Genomic DNA, 24,694 nt, shown 5'->3' with positions numbered 1-24,694 from the left:
AATCGTCGTAGAACTCTTGTGCGTTCTGCTGGAATTGTGGTTTTGATTCTTCATTTCTCTTCTTCAGATCGATCAATGAAGAAACGGTAAGTGATGCCCTGTGTAAAACATCGACTAATTGCTTGTCGATCTTTGCTAGAGAGTCCAATCTTTCTCTGATATACTCTGGTTGACTCATTTTATGTTCCCTGTTATCCCTGTTATAGCTGCGCCTGCCTCCGTAGACGTTCTTCTTGTTTATCGAATGGTTTGTTAATAAGTAGAGTTCAAATCCATTAAGTTTGGAAACTTCCTTTATAACTGAAACTACTTTAACATTGGAATTAGTCAGGGGAAGCTCGAGTTGCTCAGATATATAGTATTGGGGTCTGACTAATTGTGCGGCAGCAGATCTTATTACACCTCTCAGAATCATATGCCAATCGACTTAGGTTTACTTAGACTCACTCAGCTCTTGAGTCATTTGGGAAATCCTCATCTGAATCTAAAGGTTTTACACATTGCAGGAACCAACGGCAAGGGTTCAGTATGTTCATATTTGAACTCGGTGTTACAACAGAGTACATACAAGACTGGTAAGTTTACTTCACCGCATTTGTGCCATGTTAGGGATAGTATTACGGTAAATCAAGTGCCTATCTCATCGCATGATTTTACTACGATCAAGGCCCAATTGGAACAATTAGACGAACGGTATTCGTTGAAGTGTACCGAGTTTGAACTCATGACAGCAACAGCACTTTCGTATTTTAACCAAGTGAAATGTTCATGGTGTATCTTGGAAGTGGGGCTCGGGGGTCGTCTCGATGCCACTAATGTCATTCCTGGCAAGAATAAAGTGTGCGGCATAACGAAGATTGGATTAGACCATGAATCATTCCTTGGCAATGATTTGCCAAGTATTGCAGCTGAGAAGGCTGGGATACTTGTTGAGGGGACCCGCTTTGTGGCAGTGGACGGAACTAACGATGATGCTGTAGTAAGAGTCGTTGAAGATAAAGCCAGATCAGTAGGTGCAGAAATCGTCAAGACTAATCCGGATACTTCCATTAAAAGTGTCGTTACATCTAGTTGGGGTCCGATCGACCTTAGCGAGCTGCCTCTAAATGGTGAATATCAAGTAACAAATGTTCAGGTCGCTATACAGATATTAGATTATATGCAGAGAACTGGGATGATTCAACTTGACTCGAATCAAATCCTGGATGGGATACAGACGGCAGAATGGCCGGGGCGGTTACAATTCATCAATTATCATTACTCTCCCCGTAAAACTACACCTGTTCTTTTCGATGGTGCCCATAATGGGAGCGCAGCCGTTGAATTGGCCAAGTACTTAGATACCGAGTTCAGGTTCAGTAAAGATGAGCCGTTGACGTTTGTAATTGCAATCACTAACGGCAAGACTCTAGAACCGTTGCTATCACCAATTATAAGGCCCCAGGATAAAGTTATCTGTACTGAATTTGGCTCTGTGGAAGGAATGCCATGGATTAAGCCCATGGATGCTTACGACTTGGCATCGCAAGTAGGACATTTCACGAAGAACGTTGAAGTTAACCGTGATTTATTCGATATCCTGCCGGCATTGGCACAATCAGGACCAGAGACCAAGGTCGTTGTCTGTGGTTCATTGTACCTAGTAGGTCAACTATTGAACGTTCATTACGATAATGTGAGATAGAAAACTGGTATTTGATATAGTATAGATATAATGATTACTCAACTATATACTAGAAAAGACTCCATTTCCCATTCAACTTCGCTCTCTTTTAACTCTTTTAGCAGGAGGATCATCAGATTCGTTATCATTGCTGGGTGGTCTAGTATCTGAGTGCTCTCTCTTGATTTCAGCGGTATCACCTTCATCAGTTTCCTCGAATTCGCTTTCTTCTTTCAGTGAAGTAGATGCTGAACCTTCGGATTTTGGTTTAAAAAAAGAATGGATCTTCCCCTTCTCTTTGATAGGTTCCATCAAATGTTTACCATTATTCTGCACTTTTCCGACCTCTTGAGGTACCTTATAGCACTCATACTCCTTTTCATTGTAAAAAGTGTGCAATCCCTCATCGACTTCTTTCTGGGTCCAACTATCTTTCTGTGGATCGAACCAGGTGTCCCATTCTTTGGTATTAGGTTCTAAGATGATGGGCATGCGTTCATGCAACCATGTAAGATTTTCAGGTGCCGGCCCTGTAATGATAGTGAATGTCCATAGTTCTTCTTTTTCACGCTCATGGCCTTCTTCTTGGCCATTCTGACCATTGTCTTCTTCTTTATCATGTTTCAATACATCAAAAAGCCCAGCTAAAAACATTACTTTATGGTCCCTCCTTCTGATAAAATATGGGATCTTCTGTCCTTTAACCGTTATCCATTCATAGTATCCACTAATGGGTACTATACATCTATGATGGTTCAACGAAGGTTTCCAAAATCTACTTTCACTTAGCGTCTCTATGCGAGCATTGAACGTTCTCCATGGCGTAGCCTTCTTCAAATCCTTAGTCCAGAATGGGATTAACCCCCACTTCATTGTTTGTAAACGAGAATCATGGTAAACTCTGGCCGGTTGGGTAGGTCCAACGTTATAATTCCTGCTAAAATCAGGAACCGATGACTTGTCCTTGGATAAATCCACGCCCCTGTCGGTAAACTCTTGTCGAACAGTCTCTGGATCAAAATCTACTGCAAATCTTCCACACATTGTGTCTTAATCGATAGCCTTTTGGTCGAATCGTTGGAATTTGAGCATTGATGACAGTGAGTAAAGTCTGTCTCCCTTTTATTTGGAAAGTCCGAATAGAAAGTAAAACGCTAAAAGTACCTTCAAAATACTCTGAAACTTCCCTTCAACTGAGTTCTAACAACGCCTAATGCCAATCAACACTGGTCTAATCTCTTGAATGATTCGATTGGGCCTTAAATTTGGCTCTTCTTGAACAAAACCTTTTACATTGTCATGTTGCTATCAACCTTTTTCCTTTTAAACTCTCTAAACTTATTTGAATTGAGAGCTTTTAACCTTAGACAAGCAACTATTGCCATCATTAAAAATACAGTAAAACGATTGATTCTAGGTCCATTAGGAGAGTGATACTAGGTACAAATAATCTCTGAACAGGAACTTAATCATGCTACGTCGAATTACCCTCAGGAACGCTGCCCGTTCAATTGAAAGAGGTTCACTTTTGAGAAGTTCTTTAAGATTGAATCCTAATTCAGTACCGGTGTGGGGAAACAATGCCGGTTTTATCGGTAACACCTTTCAACGTAACTACTATATTCCTCCTTCACAAGATGCTAGGAATAAGAGGTATAACTGGATCTTTGGTCTTGGTCTTATAGGTTCACTTTCTTTTGGTCTTTGGTGGTTTTATTATCCACATCACAACTATCCTAGATCTGTGTCCAAGTTATTAAGGAAAGCCTTGTGGGAAGAGAGTGATAAGAAAGACTTCAACTACCAAGGGGCACTTAAGTATTACATCGAGGCGTTGGACCAATGTGACAAGATAGAAATGGATCCATTGAGTGATGAATATACCGGTATTCAATTGAAAATTGCTGAAATGTATGAGCATTTGAACTTTGAGAAAGAGGCTAATTCTATTTACTGGGAGTTGGTTCACAGGTATTACCAAGCGTTGAACACTCCTGGTAAGGTTTTAGAAGATTCAAGGCCTCATGTGGTACAGAAAGATTTAAGGGTTTTGATTAAGGCTTTGGAACAAAATGACGATTTGATGTACGGGAAGAAGGTGCTTTTAGCTCATCTTTTGTTGGCACAAGAGGAAATATTGAGCAGATCTCCAGAGTTGAAGAAATACTTCGATAGTAGAAAGCAAGACGTCATCAAATCTAATGAAAAGAACGGTCATGATATCGTTGTCATTAAGCAGAAATTCGATCCTGATGACTTTTTGAAAGCGATCAAGGTGGATGAAAACGGTTGCATGATCTTAGACATACGTAAGGATAGCAGTGCATGGGAACCCTTGAAGGAGGAATTTTTCACGGCAAGAGATTTGTACACGGCGTATTGTTTGTCTACCAAGGATATTTTGTCGGCTTTAGGGTGTAAGATGACCACTGTTCAATGGATGGTTCTTGCAGATATGGCACCAGGTCAGATTCTATTATCCCAAGCTAACTTGGGCTCATTATTGTATTTACAAACCGAGCAAGTGGAAGGACAACTTTTTGCTTTGAACCAAGTACCAGAGGACTCTAGAGACGATAAGTTCGTCGAGACTGTGGAGCAACTAAAAAAACAACGTGAAGTTTGTTTGGATTTGGCAAGCAGATCGTACCAAAGTGTCGTCACATTTGGTAAGAAGAATAAGAAGCTAAGATTCCAAGTCAATGATCTATTAGATCCCTCTGCATCACAAGCTATTGCTCTTTCTACATACGGTATGGGTGTCATAAGTCTCCATCGTGGAGATTTCTCTAAAGCAGAAAGATTACTAAATGAAAGTTTATCGCTAGCTAAAGAGACAGATTTCCAAGAACTAGTTAATCCATCTCAAGTTGAACTAGAGAAAGTGGCTAAGGCAAGAGCAAATCCTAAGATCCTGGAACCATTCCCAGTTATAGCTGAAAAGGATCCTGTAAAACCTACAACGGCCTAGATAAATAATATTCCTTGATTTAAGGTACTTAATTGTCTTATACACCCCAGTTTCTCCAACATAGGAATTATATATGCACATAAAAATCAAATTACTAGTTACCATGTCTCATCAACTATGATGCGCCGCTGTGTTTGCACCGTACTCTCTTTTCTTTCAACGTACTGTGAAGCTGATTCAATCTTAAAATTAAATATTCTATAAAGCCTTAGTTAGTTGAAGGAAATATCAAAAGGTAAAGAGAGTGAGCGATACAGGAGTAAGTCCAACAGCTATATCTCGAATAGATAGAGCAATAACAAAGCTAGTTTACTGTGCTAATCATGCTACGAACAGTTAGTGTTGGGAGACAGTATGTGCAGCGATATTTTGGTCATTGTTTGATTGTAAACTCCGTTCGTCATTCCAGTTCTGCAACAGTAAACAGGTTAAAGCAACCACTACGCCGTGTATTTGATGACGATTCGCACTGGAGAGCTCTTAATCACTCCAACTATAAGCTTAATGAGAGCAAAGGTAGAAAGTTTGGTTTAAGATCTACTTCGGACCTTGAAACAGGCCTATTCCAGAACTCATATTTAAAATCTGCCAATGGGTTAGTGGAGTTTACACAGCATTCGTTTGAGAAAGCTAAAGAGCTGGTGCAGAAGATTCATTCTATTGAGACGCAAGATGAAATGAAATATTATATTAAGGACTTGGACCAATTGAGTGATGTATTGTGCCGCGTCATCGATTTATGTGAATTCATTAGAGCCACTCATCCAGATAAGAAGTTTGTACAGACAGCGCAGCAATGCCATGAGAAAATGTTTGAGATCATGAATATATTAAATACTGATGTCAGACTATGTGATCTCTTGACGCAATGTCTACGCGAAAGCGATGTCTTAGGACTTGACAGTGAGGAGATCAGAACAGGGAAGATCTTACTAGAGGACTTTGAGAAATCCGGAATATACATGAAGCCAGAGATCAGAGAAAAGTTCATCCAACTGAGTCAAGAGATAAGTGTCATTGGGCAAGATTTTATCAATAATACAGAATATGTCAGGTCTAATTATATCAAAATTAGCTGTGAACTGATGGATGCTCACGTCAATAAAATGGTTTGTTCTCAAATGAAGAAAGATATAACTGGAGAATACTATAAGGTACCCACCTACGGATATATACCGCACACGTTATTACGTACCTGCAGCGATGAAGTGATTAGAATGAAGATATGGACAGAGATGCACAGTTGTTCAGATGCACAAATTGAACGTTTAACTAAACTAATAAGCCTAAGGGTTGAATTGGCTAAACTCTTAGGTTCCCAAAACTTCGCTCAATACCAGTTACACGGTAAGATGGCCAAGACGCCAGAAAATGTTAGTGGTTTTCTAGAGTCTCTAGTTCACTCTACTAGAATCAAAGCTGCATCAGAACTTAAACCTTTGGCTGTCCTAAAATCAGAGTTAACTGGAACCCAAACTCCACATACTTCAGAGGAAGTTTTAGAGTTAATGAAACCGTGGGATAGAGATTATTACGGATCAATACAGGCCCTTGCACAGCGTCGATCATCATCATTAGATAATGGAGAATCAATCTCCTCGTCATTTTCGTTAGGTGTTGTGATGCAAGGTCTTTCAGATCTATTCGAGAAAATATATGGAATCAAATTAGTGCCAGCCACTCCCAAGACCGGAGAAACTTGGTCACCTGATGTGCGGAGAATCGATGTAGTAGATGAGCACGATGGTTTGATTGGTGTTATGTACTGTGATTTATTTGAAAGAGAGGGCAAGACCCCAAATCCGGCTCATTTCACGGTATGTTGTTCAAGAAACATGTATCTAAATGAGGCAGACACTTCAACAATTCAGGTGGGCGTTAATAGCAACGGCCAAAAATTCCAGTTACCTGTCATTTCACTTGTATGTGACTTCCGATGGGTTGAAGTCAATATGGGCGATGGGAAACACCAACAAATGTGTCTCTTGCAATTGAATGAGATTGAAACTTTATTCCATGAGATGGGACATGCAATGCACTCAATGTTGGGAAGAACTCAATTACAAAATGTCAGCGGGACTCGTTGTGCCACTGATTTTGTTGAATTACCTAGTATTTTAATGGAACATTTTGCCCGTGACACCAGAGTTCTATCATCCATTTCATCACATTACAAGACTGGTAAATCATTGGACGTCGAAGTGTTGAAGAATCATCAATTGGAAAACCAGTTTTTACAGAACTGTGAAACGTTCTCCCAAATCAAGATGTCATTCTTAGATCAAGAATTGCACAACTTGGATCACACCACAGATGGTTCTATCGATGTAATTGCTATCTATCACAGATTAGAACGTCGTCTAGCAGTATTACCAGATGATCAGAGCAACTGGTGTGGTAAATTTGGTCATCTTTTTGGATACGGTGCTTCATATTACAGTTATCTCTTCGACAGAGCCATTGCATCTAAGATCTGGGATCACTTGTTTGAACAAGATCCATTCAATAGAACCAATGGTACGAAGTTTAAAGAAGGTTTACTACAGTGGGGAGGTTCTCGTGATCCATGGTACCTTTTAAGTCAAGTTCTTGATGAGCCACGACTAGCCAAGGGTGACGAATGGGGTATGAGATACATCGGTGATGTTAAGACTGGTATGTGAACGAAAGACCAGTTATATCTGTTTTGTAACTTAGGACGAGACGAAGATGAGTCTCATCGCACCATGTAAATATGTATGTATATATAACACAAGTACAGGTAACTCAGAAGATATTCCAATCAATGAACTGTGTACAGACAATGTCGATTGCGTCTCCCTCCAAAGAAAATTATTCCGGAGTTCCTTACCCTCGGAAAAACTTGTAAAACGTAAGTTTTACAAGTTTTTCCGAGGATGTCACGTGTGTGGTCGGGTAACGTTAATAATCCAAAATGGAATCGAATGGCACTCTCCAGCCTAAGCGCATAGATAGAGTTCCTTCTATAAAGAGTTCCTATTTACCATGGGGATTGATTGGATTGATTGAAACGGTTCAACTAAGAAAGGTCCCCCCCCCGAGGACGTTTCCCTGACACGACTGAATCCTCTCTCGTTCTTGAACTAACAAGGTGTTAAGATTGAGGGAACAACGGTAGTCAGAAGCTAACTCGAAATCGGACCTGCCATCCCGGAGTAATCTCCCGTCGTCCTTTTCCTCTTTTTTTCTCCATAATCATGGATTTGTCAAATTTGTGTATTTGTCACTTTCCATTGTTAAGACTTATAAATTTCGAATTTGAAATTTGACAAATTCCAAATAGTCATTTCAAATCAAAAGTAATATCCTTTCGTCACATTGAAGGTATTATATATACTGGGTACTCTTGTATTAGATAATTTGTTGAGTTCTCTTTTCTAGCAAACGAGAAGTGTGTACCAGAAATGACCAGCGCCATGTCTGATTTACCAAAAGTTCAGTGTATTGCAAGAGCAAGAATACCCACAGTGCAAGGTCCAGATATCTTTCTACACTTGTACCAGAACGACAGAGACAACAAGGAACATCTGGCTATAGTCTTCGGAGAGAATATTCGGTCCAGGTCGTTGTTCAGGAGAAACGCAGGCGAGACGCAGGAAGAGCGCATGATTAGAGGCGCATACGTTGGAAAATTATACCCTGGCCGAGTTAAAGCAGATGTGGATGAGAAACAAGGACTCTCACTTTCATTCGATGAAAAGACTGGAGAACTCGTAGTGGAGCCTAATACGACATGGTGCGACAAGGATACGCTAGTCAGAATTCATTCGGAGTGTTACACTGGAGAAACGGCGTGGAGTGCGAGGTGTGATTGTGGGGAACAATTCGATAGAGCAGGGAAACTGATCTCTGTGGAACGTGAGGGTGATATCGTTGGAGGCAACGGCCATGGTGTAATCGTATATTTAAGACAAGAGGGCCGGGGTATTGGGCTCGGAGAGAAATTAAAGGCTTACAATTTACAGGACCTTGGTGCAGACACAGTGCAGGCCAACTTGCTGTTAAAACATCCAGCAGATGGTCGGGATTTCTCCATAGGTAGGGCAATACTAATCGATTTGGGGATCTCAAACGTCAGATTACTTACGAACAACCCGGATAAAGTAGCACAAGTGGAACAGGCGCCATATCTACATTGCGTCGAGCGTGTTCCAATGGTACCCTTGTCGTGGTCTGGTAACCATAAGGATGGGATCCATTCAAAGGAAATAGAAGGCTATTTGAGAACAAAAATCGAAAGAATGGGCCATCTCTTACAAAAACCATTAACGCTACATACAAATAATGATACAAACCACCAATCTACTCCTATTGCCTGAGGTTTTGAGGAAACCTAAATACAACACACATAGTATACCACATATTAATAAGTTTTCCAATCAGAAAGTACATTAAAATAAAAAACCTTGTACACACGTACATGTATATATATATATATATCTAATTGATTCTATCAGCGGATACTTCCATCAATTGATGAGATACACACCCTTCTAATTCTCACCACTTAGTGCCAAAAGATAATCCTTGGCTTCACCAGAAACGGTAGCAAGCACCTCGGAATCGTTCAACACGTAACCAACACTCTTATCCTCACTCAACTGAGTGGTCACTTGGTTCTTCAACTTCTTTTGCTTAGCAATGAAATCTTGATACCCCTTAATACTAGTCAACTCTACTGGCGCACTATTCAAGAAGGATCCAGTAGAGTGTGTCATATTCATCCCATTCAACTTATACATAGACATCTTTGGTAAATTTTTGTAATTCTAATTGATAATTCGATTCTAACTCTGCGATACGTAATAGCTTTACGTGGTACTGATTCACTTTATAAGTTTCAGATCCCGATTCTTTAAACAGATAATAACTATCTTATACCTCTGAAACGGATGCTAACTTAACTGAGAATTAAACTTAGAGTATTGAAAACGCAATTAATAATAATAATATATATATATATATATATATATATATATATATATACAAATCAAAGGAAACAGAAAACGTAAGCAAAAGAGACAGACACCTTTACTTAATCTGATCCTAACTTATTGCATGCATCATCGTTACCATAGTTGATGATAAAATCAAAAAGCACTGCATCGGTAATCGTAATCATGGAAAAGGGAAGAAAAAGGAAAGAAAAAGTCGAAGAAGCAACGCAAACGAACACAATGGGCCAGGGACTTTGATTGTGTAAGGTGCGAGTCACGTGAATGCACGTGACCTATATTTTCTTCCCATCATTTGTGGTGTTTTTCCTCTTTTGTGGAAGTGGCTCAGAAACAAGCGTACCACACGGCTTTCAATTTGTTTACCAATAACAGAAATCTCTAAAGTATCAATAATGGAAACACATTGTTAAACAAACTGGATCATAAATTGTAGACACATCTATACCGGATTATCACACTGGATCAACTACCTTTTACCGCTACTAAGTGTTTAACCTAGTTTTTCTCCTGCTGTTAATACAATTGTGATCCTCTTCAAACAGAAGATACAGGTTTACATGAGTGACGAGTTTAATGGGTTGGACGGTTTGTCCGATGAGCTTTTGTCAGCTGAGAGGAAACTGGATATATTGACCCAGTTCAAGGCTCATGTGAAGAAGACTTTGGTCAATGAGCAAGTGTGTGTGAAATATTTCGAGAATTTAAGCAGGTTACTGGTGGAACGAGGCTCAAATAGGCGACGTGGTAACGATGGAGATGACGTAGTGTTCGCATTAGCTCATTCAGCTCTGTGTTATTTGATTAAACGTGTTGCAATGCAAGCACAACATAAGTTCCAGCATGATCTTATCGAGCTAATCGTTTCGACTTTGTTCAGTATACCTTTTGCAGATAAGAAAGTCTGGCAAAGTTCCGTGAAGGCATTGGAAGCTATATATTTGGCAAAGCCTAATGAGTTTTGTCAGGTGTTGAACGAATCAATAGCGTATAATGGATCCATACGCACGAACGTGTTGTTGCTAATCGATGAGTTGGCAAGAATGGAATCGAGCAACGGGAGAAACGGTTCGATGTTCTTGCAAAAATTTATACCATTTTGGGTCCAAGAGATGAACACCAATGATTCGATATCGAATACAGACATAGAGTTGATATACGATATCGTAGCCAACCGATGCCCCGAGCCTATGGTACGAAGTATGGTCGATTCAGTGATTCGAGAAAGTGCAGCGAAAGTTTTCAAGTCTCGTTTGGTGGGGAAACTTAATAATCATGGCTCCGAGAGCGATATGAAAGATGATTTTGATAGGTCTATCACCCATACAAATAGCATTAATTCCCAAGTTTTCAACTTACAAAATGAATTACAATCCATTATGCATCAGGCGCCGCAATTTCCCACGGTACCTGCCCCAGAGCCAATCTCATACAGCAACTTGAGTTATCTTATAAAAGATTTGGAGTCAATGCTACCAGCGTTTGAAGGTTCAAGGGAAACAGAACAGAATTGGAAAATTAGACAGACAAATGTTACCAAACTTCGATCCATTGTCTTAGGAAACGTTTCCATTGAATTCCCGGACAAATTTTTAGAACTATGGAAAGATCTAAATTTACAATACTGCGTCACTAAATCGGCCCTTTCGTTAAGAACTTCTCTTTGTACCCACGGTTGCAGCTTGGTGAAAGACCTTTGCTGTGTTTTCAATTCCATGTTGGATATCTCAATTATCGAAAACCTTTGGTCATGCCTTGCCAAATTGATGTCAAATACCAAGAAAATCGCCAATCAAAATGCGTTTATTTGTCTCATAACGTTACTATCTACTGTCCCATTCCATTCACGACTATTCAATCACTGTTTTGCGTTAATCAGAGATAAAAATAACGTATCAAGGCTATATTCTTCCACTTTCCTCAGAATTCTAATAGTAAGGTTCCATAAGAGGTTGATATCGCAACATCATGTCTACGTCGAGGAATGGTTGCAAAAAGGGTTAACAGACGCTCAGACAACCATAAGGGAGTCCATGAGAATTACATTCTGGTACTGGTTCAAAGTCTCACCAATGAGTGGCAAGAAAATGCTAAACCTTTTCCAACCTCAGATCAAAAGAGCTCTAGAAAATAGTATTCCTACCCATTTGGATATCAATTATGAGGCAGCTATCCCTCCTCAATCAAAGGAATCGTCAAGAAGGTCAAGCTTACTGCCAAAACGATTCCCCAGTTATGCTGCTCCGACTCAATCGTCCCATTTACCTAGATCGTCAATAAAAAGATCATTAACGGATTTAGCTCAAGGGACGCAATCGTTTAGCAAAAGATCGTTACGTACACCTCCGGATCATGATATGAATATTGATTTAACAAGTGAGTTGACAAATTCACAAACAAATCCGTTGTTGAATCGCTACATGAAGAGAGAAGAGGTTGAACCAGAACCTCTTCATGTCATTTTATCCAAGGACCCTAAACTGGGATTGGATTTACTACAAAAGTATTTATTATCGGATACCAAAATCGGCGATGAAGAGAAGGTCCAATCTGCAATAGTGTCGTTGATAAGAACTAACCCCAAAGCCTTCAAACCCCTTTTGCATTTACCAAAATTCTACCAACTGATTCCTTTAAATTTTTCTATGGTTTTATTGCCATTAAATGACCTCGATATCTCGATGATTGAAACTCAATTCAAAACATATGATATTATAAACAATGTTATTTCAATATTACAATCATTGGAGGATAAAAACTCTGAATGGTCTATATTTTATGTGCGATTCAAATATCAGATATACAATTTCTGTTTCAATACTATAGCAAAAATGCTCAATACGGTTACCCTTTCAGATCAACTGATAAACGAATTAATTAATGCTTGCGGAAAAGATATGGATGCCGAGAAATATTATAAGTTAATTTTAAACATCTATCTTGCAGATAAAACTAAATTCGTACGTTTATTGAAATCAACATCGACTGCATCAACTAAATTGAAAATCGCCAATGTTATTCAGAAAAAAGATTCAGAGTTCAAAATAAAAAGCATATTGAATTATCCTTCAGTGCCTGAACCTATAGTTTCTCCTGAAGAACATCATTTACTTGAAATGACCATGGTAAATCCATTGGGCAAAAGAACTGTCAGCTCTAATACAGTTATACATAACTCACTGGAAGGTTTAGACGAAAGTGAAAGTAATCCTAATATCATTGCTGACGAAGACAACCACTCAGAGAAGGAGGACCTTGTTACGGTGCCACCTGTTGCCAAAAATTCTGTTAACACTGTATCTTTTGTAGCAGATTCGCCTTCTGATTCAGATAATGACGACACTAAAAAAAACGGATCAGATGTTGTGGATCATGAAGAAATTAGAGACCATGAAGAGTCACATGGCTTTACAAAGTTTGGAGGATTCTCAAAGTTAACAGAGATGACAAAAGTGCACAGTGTTTTCCAGCCTGAAACAGTGGATGAAAATGTTGATCCTATGGAGGTCGATTCACCTGATGAATCTAATTTGGATCAAAAGTCATTGCTTACAGACATTTTTTTGAAAAATCAACATCAAGAAGGATCAGTATCACCTATATTCAAGCCTCAGGAATTAAATAATGATCCAAGACATGATTACGATTCCGACATGTTAAGTGATGCGATAAATGGCATAGAAATCAAGACAAATGATGGGTCGGTTGCAAATAGATCTGAAGATGATATTAAAACTCTTGGTACTAACATGGGTTCTGTTTCCGACCCCAAAACATTCAAACCTATCAACCTTGCTCATTTTGCCAATGATTCGTTGTTTTCGTTTGAATTGAAATTTATCGATGCTTCCATAGGCATCGTAAATTTGACGCAGCTGAAATTGATAGTCCAGTCGATTATAAACAATGGCACTTTCAAAATGAATGAATTGCAATATATCTTGAAATGTTTCTTATGCTACGATCAAGAGGTCTTAGAATGGATACACGATCAGCACGAACTGAAGGATGTTTGGGCAATAACTGAATTATTACTTTCATCAAGTTCATCAGAATCACAGATTCCTACAAATATTGCATATAAATCAATCATTCTCACTGCTTGTCTACTAACGATTGATGATGAACTTGAGCATACAGTATTGAAAGATTCAAGCATAAGCCAACTGTTCGAACACATTATATCGCTAGTTGCTAAGCTCGATACTTTCGAGAATGAAATATACTTCGCTTGCACCGAACTGAGAACCCTTTTATTGTCTCAAGACAACAACAAACATCTACCGAGCTTCTTGGAGAAATGCTTGAAAGCATTATGCGATACAAAGGAGCAGTACATTGTCAAAATCAGCTTCTTACTAGAGACAATCAATGGTATCATTAGTTCGATGGGCAATTTACTCTCTGTAGATGTCCTACGGGATCTCGCTAAAACAATCTCCAGATATACACCAAGCGATGTTGCTGAGTGGCGATTTGCATCCTGCACCGCTCTTGCTACCATATACAGCCAGTTGATATCCAGAAGCACCCCAGTAGGCTATATACGGTCACTAATGCCTCTGTTGGACCCATCTGACTTCGAAGTCGTCAGGTCGTTATCGACGACGAAAGACGCGACGCGTCGACTGGGCTGAAATATTGCATATCGATATTGTTCAATCATCATTCCATATAAGCATGCAATGCATTTAAGAATATAGATATAGATCGAGTACATAATCCATTGAACAACACCCATTAGCATTCAATTATCTGGGTCCCATTCATTTATTTGAGCTTGAATTTTTAATCTATATTGCTTGATTGACTGTCGACATCTAAGATAACGATGAGCATTGAGAACGAGTTAGTATCAAAGTTTGGAGCATCAGCCGACAAAGCTGAGGTAATATCCACCTTGCAGCACTACATGAAAATATATGATTTGAGTGTGGATGAAATATATATTAAGTGGGAGCAATTTTCGTATCATAATAAGGACAAATATGCTGTTAATTCATATTCTGATCAGATCTTGCAAGAGTTCAAGGATTATATCCAGCAACAAATGGAAAAGAAGGTGAACACATCCATTGTGTTAAATCCATCCATAAATTCTTCAATTAAAAAGCCAAAAATGCTAATTCCTAGTACAAATTCTCCATCCATATTTGGGCTTGGCATACCAAATACTCCTACTTTAAAAAAACGTAGATTAGAAGCAGGCACTCCAACCGAGGCTTCCAAAGTCAGCCCATCAGCGGCTAACAGCACATCAATACTGAATACATCGCCATCAGTGACTACCCCAACAACGGCAACTCCGGCTAATCTGAAAAATGCAAGTGAACCAGATAAATGCTTAGTGACGCTAAATGTTGATAATGTTGCTAAAGCTGAAGGGATTGACTTCGATAACGATAGTAAGGTCAAGATCTCTCCTTTCTATGATCCCAAGAAATATAAATTCAGGACAATGAGACAAAGTCTACTGGATACTGCAGATGTATTAGACGAACAGATAGATATTTTCAGCGAAATTATCCAAAAGCATTATAATCTTAAACCATCAGATATCGGCGACCCTACTTTCCAACAACAATCAGAGGTTTATACTGTTGGAAGGATTGTGCCAGACTCTGTTAATGCCGAGGGTCCGCTAAATGTTGACTCTCTAGCTATAGAAACATCTAGATCGACAGGCATCGGTAGAAGAATAAGGCTAAACTTCGAGAAGATTCAAAACTTATCAGTGTTTCCTGGTCAAATCGTCGCACTCAAGGGGAAAAATGCTAACGGAGAATATTTTGTAGTAGAGGATATTCTAAAGATTCCGTATTTGAACTCTCCTGTTTCGGACTCAGAAATGCTTCAAGATTCCCAGATAACTTTGAACAATCAGCCAATGAAAGTTGTAGTGACGGCTGGCTCATACACACCTGCCAATAACCTAGACTTTTCCAACCTAGAACATTTTGTGGACAGAATCAATACTTCCATCAAACCGCACATCCTAATCATGTTCGGTCCATTTTTGGATATCACACATCAACTAATATCCAGTGGTAATATACCTGATTTCCCAAATCTTAAACAACAGCCGAAAACCCTAGACGAAGTATTTATCAAGGTAATAGCACCAATACTGAAACGCATAAATCCCAAGATTCAAGTTATTTTGATTCCTTCCACGAAAGAAGTCACTTCCAAACATGCAGCGTACCCGCAGGATTCATTAGATAGGAAATACTTGAGTTTGCCTAAAAACTTCAAATGCTTCACAAACCCAAGTACATTCCAACTCAATGAGATCTTCTTTGGCTGTTCAAACAATGATATTTACAAAGATCTGAAAGAAGTCACTAAAGGTGGCAACGTTTTCCAGCGGAACAGATTTGATAGAGTCTCAGAACATATATTGGAACAACGTCGTTATTATCCTGTTTTCCCTGGTGGTATTCGAACCAGGAAAGTGGAAGGTAAGAATGGTAAACCTGTTTTCGAACATATCGCCGGTGCAGATCTCGATCTTCCGTACCTGGGACTTACGGAATTCATCGGTGGAATAATTCCGGACGTCATTCTGATACCAAGCGAACTAACTCATTTTGCAAGGGTTGTACAAAATGTTATCATGTTAAATCCTGGTTCGTTTATTAGACCAAATGGTGGCAGAGGAACTTATATTGAGATGTCGATTGAAGCTCCTGATATGGAGAATGAAAAAATGACTAAAGTCAATGATGTTTACTTGCATAACCTGTGGAAACGTTCTAGAATAGATATACTAACCGCCTGATATTGTTTTTAAATGCATTAAATAAAACAAACTTTTCTGATATTTCAGGATTATATAACATATGAACAAGAAAAGGCTTAACTCAGAACTTTTTCTTTAATTTACCGAGAGGTGACATTATACCCTTCTTCTTCTTTTTAATGGATGAAGCTCCTGTGTTAGAAATAATTGATTCAGTGTCCTTTTTCAGAGTGGTTTTGTTGGACTTGGCTGGCATCTCCGAAGTAACTTGTTTTTGGGGAGTGGCTGCGATTTTATTTTCGTTGACAAATTGCTTCTCAGGCTCAATTGCCTTGGAAGAAACAAATTGCTGTGCATCAGCAGCCAGATTAATTTCAACTTTTGGTAATTTGTTGGAAACGCTTTGCTGGTTTGCTGGCAACGCTTTGTTTTTCACTGAGGGATTAGCTTCTATCTTCTGCTCTAAATCCTCCTGTTTCATATTAGCACGAGGAACCGACGATAGAGTAGCTACACTTGACGCTTCCATATTTGGAGTTGAGTTTCTCAAGTCAAAGTTTTTAGAGGTTGGAATAGTTGGAGGTAATGTGGCACCTGCAACAGAAGAAGACAAAGAAGAAGAAGAAGATGTTTTGACTTTATTTGAAACGTCCTTTGGCGGAAGTGGAGCTTCTGTCTGTGTAGGAGGTTGAGCAACTGGAAGAGGTACTGGTGAGACAGGACCCCTCTTTTTAACTTTATTATCATGTTCTCCAGTGATATTAGCTCCAGTTGACTTCGCGTTATTAGTGACAGCAGTTTTTGGCTGCTGTTCAGTTGGTTCTTTAATAGCTGTTGTCTTTTCATTTGAACCGTTGGCGGTTACGCAATCTGCATTGGAAAGAGTGCTCATGAATTGTACTGTGTTATTAACAATATGCTCCAAATTCAGCTTTGGAGGTTCCTTTAACTCTTCAGCGGGAATGAATGTCTTGGATTTTTTAGTTAATGGAGATTGTAGAATCTTAGATACTACCCAGTACACAAACATGAAGACATGTTCCAAGAAAAAGGTAGCCAAAGTAACAGTCTTGAAATCGTAATGGAAAGGATAGTATTGATACCATGTCGAAGAAATTGAACGCTTCTGTATGGATGCAGGGCTATCAGAACCAGGTAAATTGGTGTACTTGTACAACAACAACAATGCTGGTGTTACTAAGGAGCTAAACCAAGTGAGGAAGGTAATAATAGAGTTCCATGGAGTCATCTTAATATCCTCGTATCCGTCTTCCTTAACAGCATCTTTTCTAGCTTTTGTGTCTACTAGTGGTGCAGATTTAACAAGAGCTCTCCATAGGTCCAATTTGATGAAAACCACATTGAAGATAATGCAGATCAAGGCAGCCAATGGCCAAATCGATGAAAACAGAACGACAAATCCGAATTGTAAGACTAATTTGCGCATGTTATCATCCACATCGAATACACCCCATGGACCGGTATTATAATCTCTTACGTTACTTAGAAATGCTTTTTCCTTTGGGAATTGCTCTGCAACCAACCTCGCAACCTTAGACTTATCAGAGTTTGGCTTGTTTTCTCCAGAGACAATAGGCATGATTTTTCCCAAAACGATAGGCAATACATTTTCCATTGCCAATGCAATAACTTGATTGGTAACAGTGAAATAGAAGAATTGTGTTTGGTAACGAGCAAGGTTCAACTTGAAGGCACTTGTATTAACTGGAATTCTAGCCAACGAGGAGTACTTGGCGATGACGGGCAAATAAGCATTCAAAAGGTGTCCGAAGGGGAAGTAGATGAACAAAGTAATCAACAATGGCACGTAACTTGTCAAGAAAGCAAACACAAAGTTCTTTTCCACCTTAGACCTTTCAGGGTTGGTACCATTTTCCCATGCGGTCATCTTATCAACAAAAATCTTGTTGTACACCAAAGTTAAGATAGGAACATACACGGAGAGTAACACTGTTGGCAACAAGGAAATAACGGATGCCAATGGTCCCTCATATATTTGAGTCAAGAATATTTCTAACGCAAAGCACAGTAATTGGAACCCTACCAACAACGTGACAAATAACAACGCAATGGGGAAGAAGCAGAGTTTCTTCATGAAAGTGATCCTTGAATCTTCCAATGGGATCAATGACAGATATCCAAATAGAGACGAGTAATCAGCCTCGTATTTATTCTTCCAAAGTGTAATAAAAGATATAGCCCAAATCAACACTGCAACAGCGTAATACGCATTGAATTCCATGCCGCTAGGATTGAAGAGACGTAAACCCAATCCAAAAACAGCCAAGGGCATAAGGAACCGTGTGTAAGTCTTCACAAAAGCAAAGTACATAGCAACACGCGGATTACCACTAACCTGAGCTAATTGAACCAAATCATTATCAGTCAAGAGAGAACGATTTCTAATTAACTCGTGAGCCATCCTCTTCATCTGCTCCCTCTCACCCTCCGTATACAACGGTGACACCTTGGTTACGAACTTAAATCGTTCGACAACTTTCAGCACGTTACCCAAATCATCCCTAACAAAGACATACACATTCTTCGCATCATGTCCAGGTCTGCACTCACATAAAAGACCCTTGGCACCTAATTCAGCCAACAAGACCGACAAATTCTCTTTCGAGTATTCAACCACTAATACATAATTAGGGTCTAATTCAAAAATACTCATCTTCACAGCACCAAGAAAACACACGCACGTACCTAGGTTAATTGGAATCTCTTAACTAACAGATTAAGCACCAAACTGAATGCTAATTCTCATCACAAAACTGAAATCAAACCAATCCCGTTTCAATTCATTGAATTTTAATCGCGTTTTGCTTCTTTCCATTTTCGATTTGTCTTTTTTGCAGCTCCCCTACATCACGTGACAAGTATCAACACTTTTTTCCAAGAACGGCTTCAAGATATAAAGGAATTTGCTCGATGATTCACAACATCTGATAAGATTAAGTGATGAGCACTTACTTTAAATTTTGGTTTTACCCATATTATAGTGCTTTTGAATGATTCGCAGGGGACTGATAGTAGCAAGAAGAATGTCTAGTGATATCAGTTACGATGCTGTGAGGAAAGAAGAGCTGATTGGGGCTTATCAGACGATGAAAGATAAGATCAATGCCACTGCTCAGGAAGTCGGTAATGTTAACGTTGAATTACTAGCTGTTTCCAAGTATAAGCCTGCTGCAGACATCAAAATTTTGTATGATTATGGTGTGAGACACTTTGGGGAAAACTACGTTCAAGAGATGATTACGAAGAGTGAGATTTTACCCCAGGATATTAAATGGCATTTCATCGGCGGTTTGCAAAGTAACAAATGCAAGGATTTGGCTAAGATTGCGAACCTTTACTCGGTAGAGACCGTTGATTCGTTAAAGAAGGCGAAGAAGTTGGAAGAAGCCAGAGGGAAGTGGAACCCGGATGCACCCGTGATCACGTGTAATGTTCAGATCAACACTTCTGGAGAGGAACAAAAATCCGGATTGTTCGCAGAAGTAGAGGTGTATTCGATTGTTGAATATCTTATCAAGGAGGCCAAGCATGTTAGTTTGAATGGATTAATGACTGTAGGATCCTGGGACGTATCCCATTCAGGTAATGAAGAAAACCAAGATTTTGCTAGATTAGTTGAATGGAAGAAAAAGCTTGATGCAAAATACGGCTTGGACTTGAAACTCTCAATGGGTATGACCGCGGACTTCAGACAAGCTATCAAACAGGGAACTTCCGAAGTTAGGATCGGTACTGCCATTTTTGGTTCAAGACCACTTAAAAACTAAAACAACGCTTGATTTCAATTGATGTATCAAAGAGAAAGCAAACAAGAACCCAAGAGAAGCACCTTTTGTGTATATACGCGCATTCTTGGCTTCTTACTTTATACTGTTAAATATTGCATTGTGCATCAATCCATACTTCTATTTTTACAAGTTCATACATATAAATATATTTTTATTTCAATCACTCCTCAACTACCTTTTTGATACAATTAATCACGAATCTAGAAAGGTCACCACTTGAAGTGGTTTTACAGGTAATTTGTACCTTATCGTCAGAATCCAGTAATCTCAACTTAAGCAAGCATCCGTAGTTACCATCACTCTTTGTATGTAAAATACCACCAGCAAATGCAATGTTTGGAATTGACGATTGTTGGACAACGTCAAAACCAACTTTTGACATGGTTTTCATTAATTTTTGTAAATTTGTATGTTGGCATTCGACAACGTCTACATGTTCGCCCGCTTTTCCAAGAGAATCACCGATTGACTTCCAACGTTGAACGAACTGGGCTAACTTAATCTCACTGATACGAGGTGATAGTGTAGAGAGAATGGTATAACCAATTTTTAGCCTGTGACTACAGTACTGACCGCCACATTTAAATTGCGATGACAACAAAGATGCATGTTCTTGTGGGAATGGGAACCTTGTTGTTATCTCAAAAGTATATGATGTTCTGCCGTTGGACGGTGCTAACTTTGAATCCGGTGATTGCAAGACTTGCAGCACATATGGTGGGTTGTTGTCCGCACGAAGTGGAATAATCTCACAACTTAATCCTGTAATTTCCCAATCTGATTTGTTCACATATGTGAATGTGATCTTGCTTGTTGATGGTTGCTCTTCCTTGGTTTCCACTCTAAACAAAACACTCACCAAGGTATCCTGATAAAATACACCTTGGGTATGAATTAGCATCCTTTTAAAGCCAGATTCCCATCCAGGAGTTAGTTGTTGTGAATGATAGAGCTTGTTGTTTTTTCTTGATCTTGGTGGGGTGGGTAAGGATGCGGGTTTGTTGTTAGAGTCTACAGTGTTACCACTGGTGAAAGGTTGCTCTAGGCTCAGTAGTTCTTGTGTTTTCGGAAGCTTGGACATTATGTCCGTATCTTTGCTAGAAGCAAATGGTGGCATACCGGGTAATAACTTATCTATAAAGGTCATATCGTTCATCTTCGAATATTGAATTATCTTCAAATATTCATAAGATCTCGTCTGCAAAATGACGTCAAATGAATTCAACTCTAATTGAAAAAACTTCACAACAACAGAAGATAACTGCGGTTCGACGTGATACAACTTTAACATTCCTGTTAGTATCATTGCCTTAGTCAAATTACTGACTTGGAAGTATTTTTCAGTGAAAAGGTTAAATAGATCCCCAGCTGAGACTTTGTCGTTAACCAGTGACGCATATTCAGCTAAAAGGAAAACACCAGCCTTCACAAGCGATTCCGCCACGTTAGGAGCATGTAAGTAATCAATCAGATGTTCACACGCTAGTTTATGTAATGGTTCATTGTTCACCACTATCTGACAAATTCGCTTCCAAACATGATCATTCTTGATTGATGTGTTTGATGATAATAACCTTAACGAGGAGAGCACAAACCAGTTGAGATCATCTGCGTGCAGCTCTATCAGCCTTTCAATTTGGAACGACAAATCTTCTCTCAGAGCAAAATCCATTGATTTGTGGGCTTCTAATGCACTTAAAAGCTCTTGAACGACAAATTTGAAATTGCTTACGTCTGTTAAGATGACAAGGAGATCAATAATTTTTCTCAATAGAGTAACGTCACTCTCTCTTTTTAACATATCAACTAATCTCGTGAGATGTTCATTTTGAATTGTCTTTATCGCAGTTGTTCCATTTACTTTACAGATTTTGATTAAAAGATCGAAAGTTGAATATCTCGTATTCAGGTCATTAGATGTCATTAGTTCACAAAGTCCTGTGACGGAATTTGAAATAGCCTCATTAGTAGGATCCAGTTTACAAGCAAAACCGAGCATTGTAAACATAACAGAATACTGAGCATTTTTGGTGACCGGATTGGCATCACTTGCTAATGCAAACGATACCGCATGTGATACACAAACCCGTAACTTACCCAGGGTCTGTTGATCAATATTCGATCCGATCAAATTCTCTCCGTTATCGCTGACCAAGACTTGTAAAAGAGATACACAATTCCCTACAATCCATGGGTTAGATACTCCCGAAAATTGGTAATCTGCATCATTTGCACTATTCTGCTTTTTCGATAGACATTCATGCAAAATCTCAGCTAGTTGCGGGATTAACCTCAAACATGGATTAACGTCAATCTCTCTAGCTATAAACTCAAGTAAAGGCAAAAGTGAAAGTAATAATCCATGATCGTTCTCATCCCCTAATAATGTAGTAATTCTTTCAATCCATAGAGTTCGTTTATTATCTTCAAGATTTGTAAGGATTTGCGGTTTATAACGAATTAAAGTTAAAAACGCCAAGCATGCTTTTCTTTTCAAAATGGCTGATGAGACAGGAGATCTAAGAATTCCGAATATCGTCTCACTTAGATTATCAGCAAAGATTTCATCACGATTCCCAACTATTCCGACGAAGTTCAACGCCAAGCTTACTGCATTAGCGTCGCCAGATGATAGATCCAGTTTCAAGCATGAAATAGTCTTCTCCAGGACGCTGTTTCTCACAACAGCATGGTTGAAAAGGAGTTCAAGTGTCATATAACCAATCCATTTTTCACTGAAGTTACTGCTTTTCAACAACTGGAAACATTGATCCAATCCGAATAACAACTCAGGAACCATGCCAGCATTAGTAGTGATATATATATATGCCATCTTAGCAACATATTTTTTCCTTTGATACCCATTGAGCCCACTTTTCTGGGTAAACTGAGTCCGTATATTCTGTAGTTCAGTTTGTATTCTCCTAGCATGCTCTTTAGTCTTCTGGTTTGCTCGAAGGTCTGCAATGAACAATTGCAAACCCTTCATGTTGTTCTGTTGATTCTGACCTAAAGCCATTGTTAATTTCTTGATTCTGACTTGTAAGACACCAAATAACTAGGAAGATAATCAAGTGGCACTGCTAATCGATAACAACTAGTAAGTGTACAGATAAAAATGGTACCTACTGCTGGTATACTATCTAACTTGATGTTGTTGTTTTAAGGCTATTGAAGTTACGTCTACTTGAAATCATTTGAATTTCAAAATGTCAACGTGAAGAAACGTTTGGCGAAATTGTTAATAAAACGCATCACGAAAAGTACTTGAGAGACAATTAATCAAAACGCATAGCAGGCGAACGAGCCATTCCAGCGAGTTACATTGAGCTACATCGACTAACAAGATTTAAAATTCCTATACGAGAATGTCTTTGTGGGTTGATAAGTATAGACCAAAGACTCTACAGTCATTAAGTTACAATGAAGAATTAACAAATCAATTGTACTCATTAACGAGACAACCTCAAGATCTTCCACATCTGTTGTTCTATGGACCCAATGGTGCTGGTAAGAAGACTAGATGTATGGCACTGTTGCAAGAAATATTTGGTTCTGGGGTTTACAAGCTGAAGATCGACGTTAGACAGTTCGTCACACCATCCAACCGTAAGCTGGAGTTGAATGTAGTCAGTAGTCCCTACCATTTAGAGATTACTCCGAGCGATATTGGTAACAACGATCGTGTTGTGATACAAGAATTGATTAAGGAAGTCGCTCAAATGGAACAAGTAGATTTCCAGGACTCCAAGGATGGTTTGGCACATCGTTACAAGTGCGTTATCATCAACGAGGCAGACTCGTTGACTAGAGATGCCCAGGCAGCATTAAGAAGAACTATGGAAAAATACTCTGGTAACATCAGGCTTATAATGCTATGTGATTCAATGTCCAGTATCATTGCTCCTATCAAGTCTCGTTGCTTGCTAGTTAGAGTACCATCACCAAGTTTGCAAGAAACTGTGTCTATCCTGCAGGATTGTTGTTCCAAAGAAAAAATAACTGCCGAGGGCAATTGTCTAGAGAGGATAGCGAATCTGTCAAAGGGGAACTTGAGAATGTCACTCTTAGCACTAGAATCTACCTCACTACAAAATGAATTGCATTTAAGAAACGATACACCTTTGAACAGACCTGATTGGCAATTGGTGATCCATAAAATGGCTAGGAAAATATTAAAAGAAAGAACTGTTAATAACCTTGTAGAATGCCGTTCCATAAATTATGATCTATTAGCCCATTGTATTCCTGCCAAAACCATAGTCCATGAATTAACGACGCAATTGCTTTCAGATGCCCAGTCAGATCCGTTGAAGTTGGCAATTATCGATACTGCATGCACTTTTGATCACCGTCTCAACCTTGGAAACAAAGCAATCTACCATTTAGAAGGGTTCATTGCAAGGACAATGTGTGAAATAGATAAATATACGTAAGTATTAACTTTTGTAGTTTGACAAACAACCAAACTTTACTCATTTGGGACTTTAAATCTTGAATCTTTGATAGCCT

General features: G+C 39.0%; 12 protein-coding genes across 12 annotated transcripts; 8 read left to right on the top strand and 4 right to left on the bottom strand.

Annotated features, from left to right (window-relative positions):
• Nucleotides 1–415: 415 nt before the first annotated feature.
• On the top strand, nt 416–1,684 carry FOL3 (dihydrofolate synthase; the record flags this gene model as incomplete). Its single annotated transcript, XM_452085.1, has 1 exon — nt 416–1,684. The coding sequence occupies one exon, from the start codon at nt 416–418 to the stop codon at nt 1,682–1,684; it is 1,269 nt and encodes a 422-aa protein (XP_452085.1).
• A 72-nt stretch (nt 1,685–1,756) lies between these two features.
• On the bottom strand, nt 1,757–2,707 carry KLLA0_B12441g (putative peptide hydrolase; the record flags this gene model as incomplete). The annotated part of the gene is made up of 1 exon (XM_452084.1): nt 1,757–2,707. One exon carries the CDS (start codon nt 2,705–2,707, stop codon nt 1,757–1,759), a length of 951 nt encoding a protein of 316 aa, XP_452084.1.
• Nucleotides 2,708–3,134: 427 nt separating this feature from the next.
• KLLA0_B12419g (uncharacterized protein) lies at nt 3,135–4,634 on the top strand (the record flags this gene model as incomplete). The annotated part of the gene is made up of 1 exon (XM_452083.1): nt 3,135–4,634. The coding sequence occupies one exon, from the start codon at nt 3,135–3,137 to the stop codon at nt 4,632–4,634; it is 1,500 nt and encodes a 499-aa protein (XP_452083.1).
• A 323-nt stretch (nt 4,635–4,957) lies between these two features.
• On the top strand, nt 4,958–7,297 carry OCT1 (metalloendopeptidase; the record flags this gene model as incomplete). Its single annotated transcript, XM_452082.1, has 1 exon — nt 4,958–7,297. The coding sequence occupies one exon, from the start codon at nt 4,958–4,960 to the stop codon at nt 7,295–7,297; it is 2,340 nt and encodes a 779-aa protein (XP_452082.1).
• A 762-nt stretch (nt 7,298–8,059) lies between these two features.
• Nucleotides 8,060–8,974, top strand: RIB1 (GTP cyclohydrolase II; the record flags this gene model as incomplete). The annotated part of the gene is made up of 1 exon (XM_452081.1): nt 8,060–8,974. The coding sequence occupies one exon, from the start codon at nt 8,060–8,062 to the stop codon at nt 8,972–8,974; it is 915 nt and encodes a 304-aa protein (XP_452081.1).
• A 174-nt stretch (nt 8,975–9,148) lies between these two features.
• KLLA0_B12353g (uncharacterized protein) lies at nt 9,149–9,403 on the bottom strand (the record flags this gene model as incomplete). Its single annotated transcript, XM_452080.1, has 1 exon — nt 9,149–9,403. One exon carries the CDS (start codon nt 9,401–9,403, stop codon nt 9,149–9,151), a length of 255 nt encoding a protein of 84 aa, XP_452080.1.
• Nucleotides 9,404–10,170: 767 nt separating this feature from the next.
• Nucleotides 10,171–14,247, top strand: STU1 (Stu1p; the record flags this gene model as incomplete). The annotated part of the gene is made up of 1 exon (XM_452079.1): nt 10,171–14,247. One exon carries the CDS (start codon nt 10,171–10,173, stop codon nt 14,245–14,247), a length of 4,077 nt encoding a protein of 1,358 aa, XP_452079.1.
• A 194-nt stretch (nt 14,248–14,441) lies between these two features.
• Nucleotides 14,442–16,391, top strand: POL12 (DNA-directed DNA polymerase alpha subunit POL12; the record flags this gene model as incomplete). The annotated part of the gene is made up of 1 exon (XM_452078.1): nt 14,442–16,391. The coding sequence occupies one exon, from the start codon at nt 14,442–14,444 to the stop codon at nt 16,389–16,391; it is 1,950 nt and encodes a 649-aa protein (XP_452078.1).
• An 82-nt stretch (nt 16,392–16,473) lies between these two features.
• Nucleotides 16,474–19,047, bottom strand: IST2 (Ist2p; the record flags this gene model as incomplete). Its single annotated transcript, XM_452077.1, has 1 exon — nt 16,474–19,047. One exon carries the CDS (start codon nt 19,045–19,047, stop codon nt 16,474–16,476), a length of 2,574 nt encoding a protein of 857 aa, XP_452077.1.
• Nucleotides 19,048–19,384: 337 nt separating this feature from the next.
• KLLA0_B12265g (pyridoxal phosphate homeostasis protein) lies at nt 19,385–20,161 on the top strand (the record flags this gene model as incomplete). Its single annotated transcript, XM_452076.1, has 1 exon — nt 19,385–20,161. One exon carries the CDS (start codon nt 19,385–19,387, stop codon nt 20,159–20,161), a length of 777 nt encoding a protein of 258 aa, XP_452076.1.
• Nucleotides 20,162–20,342: 181 nt separating this feature from the next.
• Nucleotides 20,343–23,201, bottom strand: APL3 (Apl3p; the record flags this gene model as incomplete). Its single annotated transcript, XM_452075.1, has 1 exon — nt 20,343–23,201. One exon carries the CDS (start codon nt 23,199–23,201, stop codon nt 20,343–20,345), a length of 2,859 nt encoding a protein of 952 aa, XP_452075.1.
• Nucleotides 23,202–23,550: 349 nt separating this feature from the next.
• Nucleotides 23,551–24,618, top strand: RFC5 (replication factor C subunit 5; the record flags this gene model as incomplete). Its single annotated transcript, XM_452074.1, has 1 exon — nt 23,551–24,618. The coding sequence occupies one exon, from the start codon at nt 23,551–23,553 to the stop codon at nt 24,616–24,618; it is 1,068 nt and encodes a 355-aa protein (XP_452074.1).
• Between the last annotated feature and the right edge of the window lie 76 nt (nt 24,619–24,694).

Source organism: Kluyveromyces lactis, assembly GCF_000002515.2.
Source record: "Kluyveromyces lactis strain NRRL Y-1140 chromosome B complete sequence".
NCBI classification, from domain to species: domain Eukaryota; kingdom Fungi; phylum Ascomycota; class Saccharomycetes; order Saccharomycetales; family Saccharomycetaceae; genus Kluyveromyces; species Kluyveromyces lactis.
The sequence above is the reverse complement of the archived record's forward strand: the minus strand, read 5'-3'. Positions and strand labels throughout refer to the sequence as shown.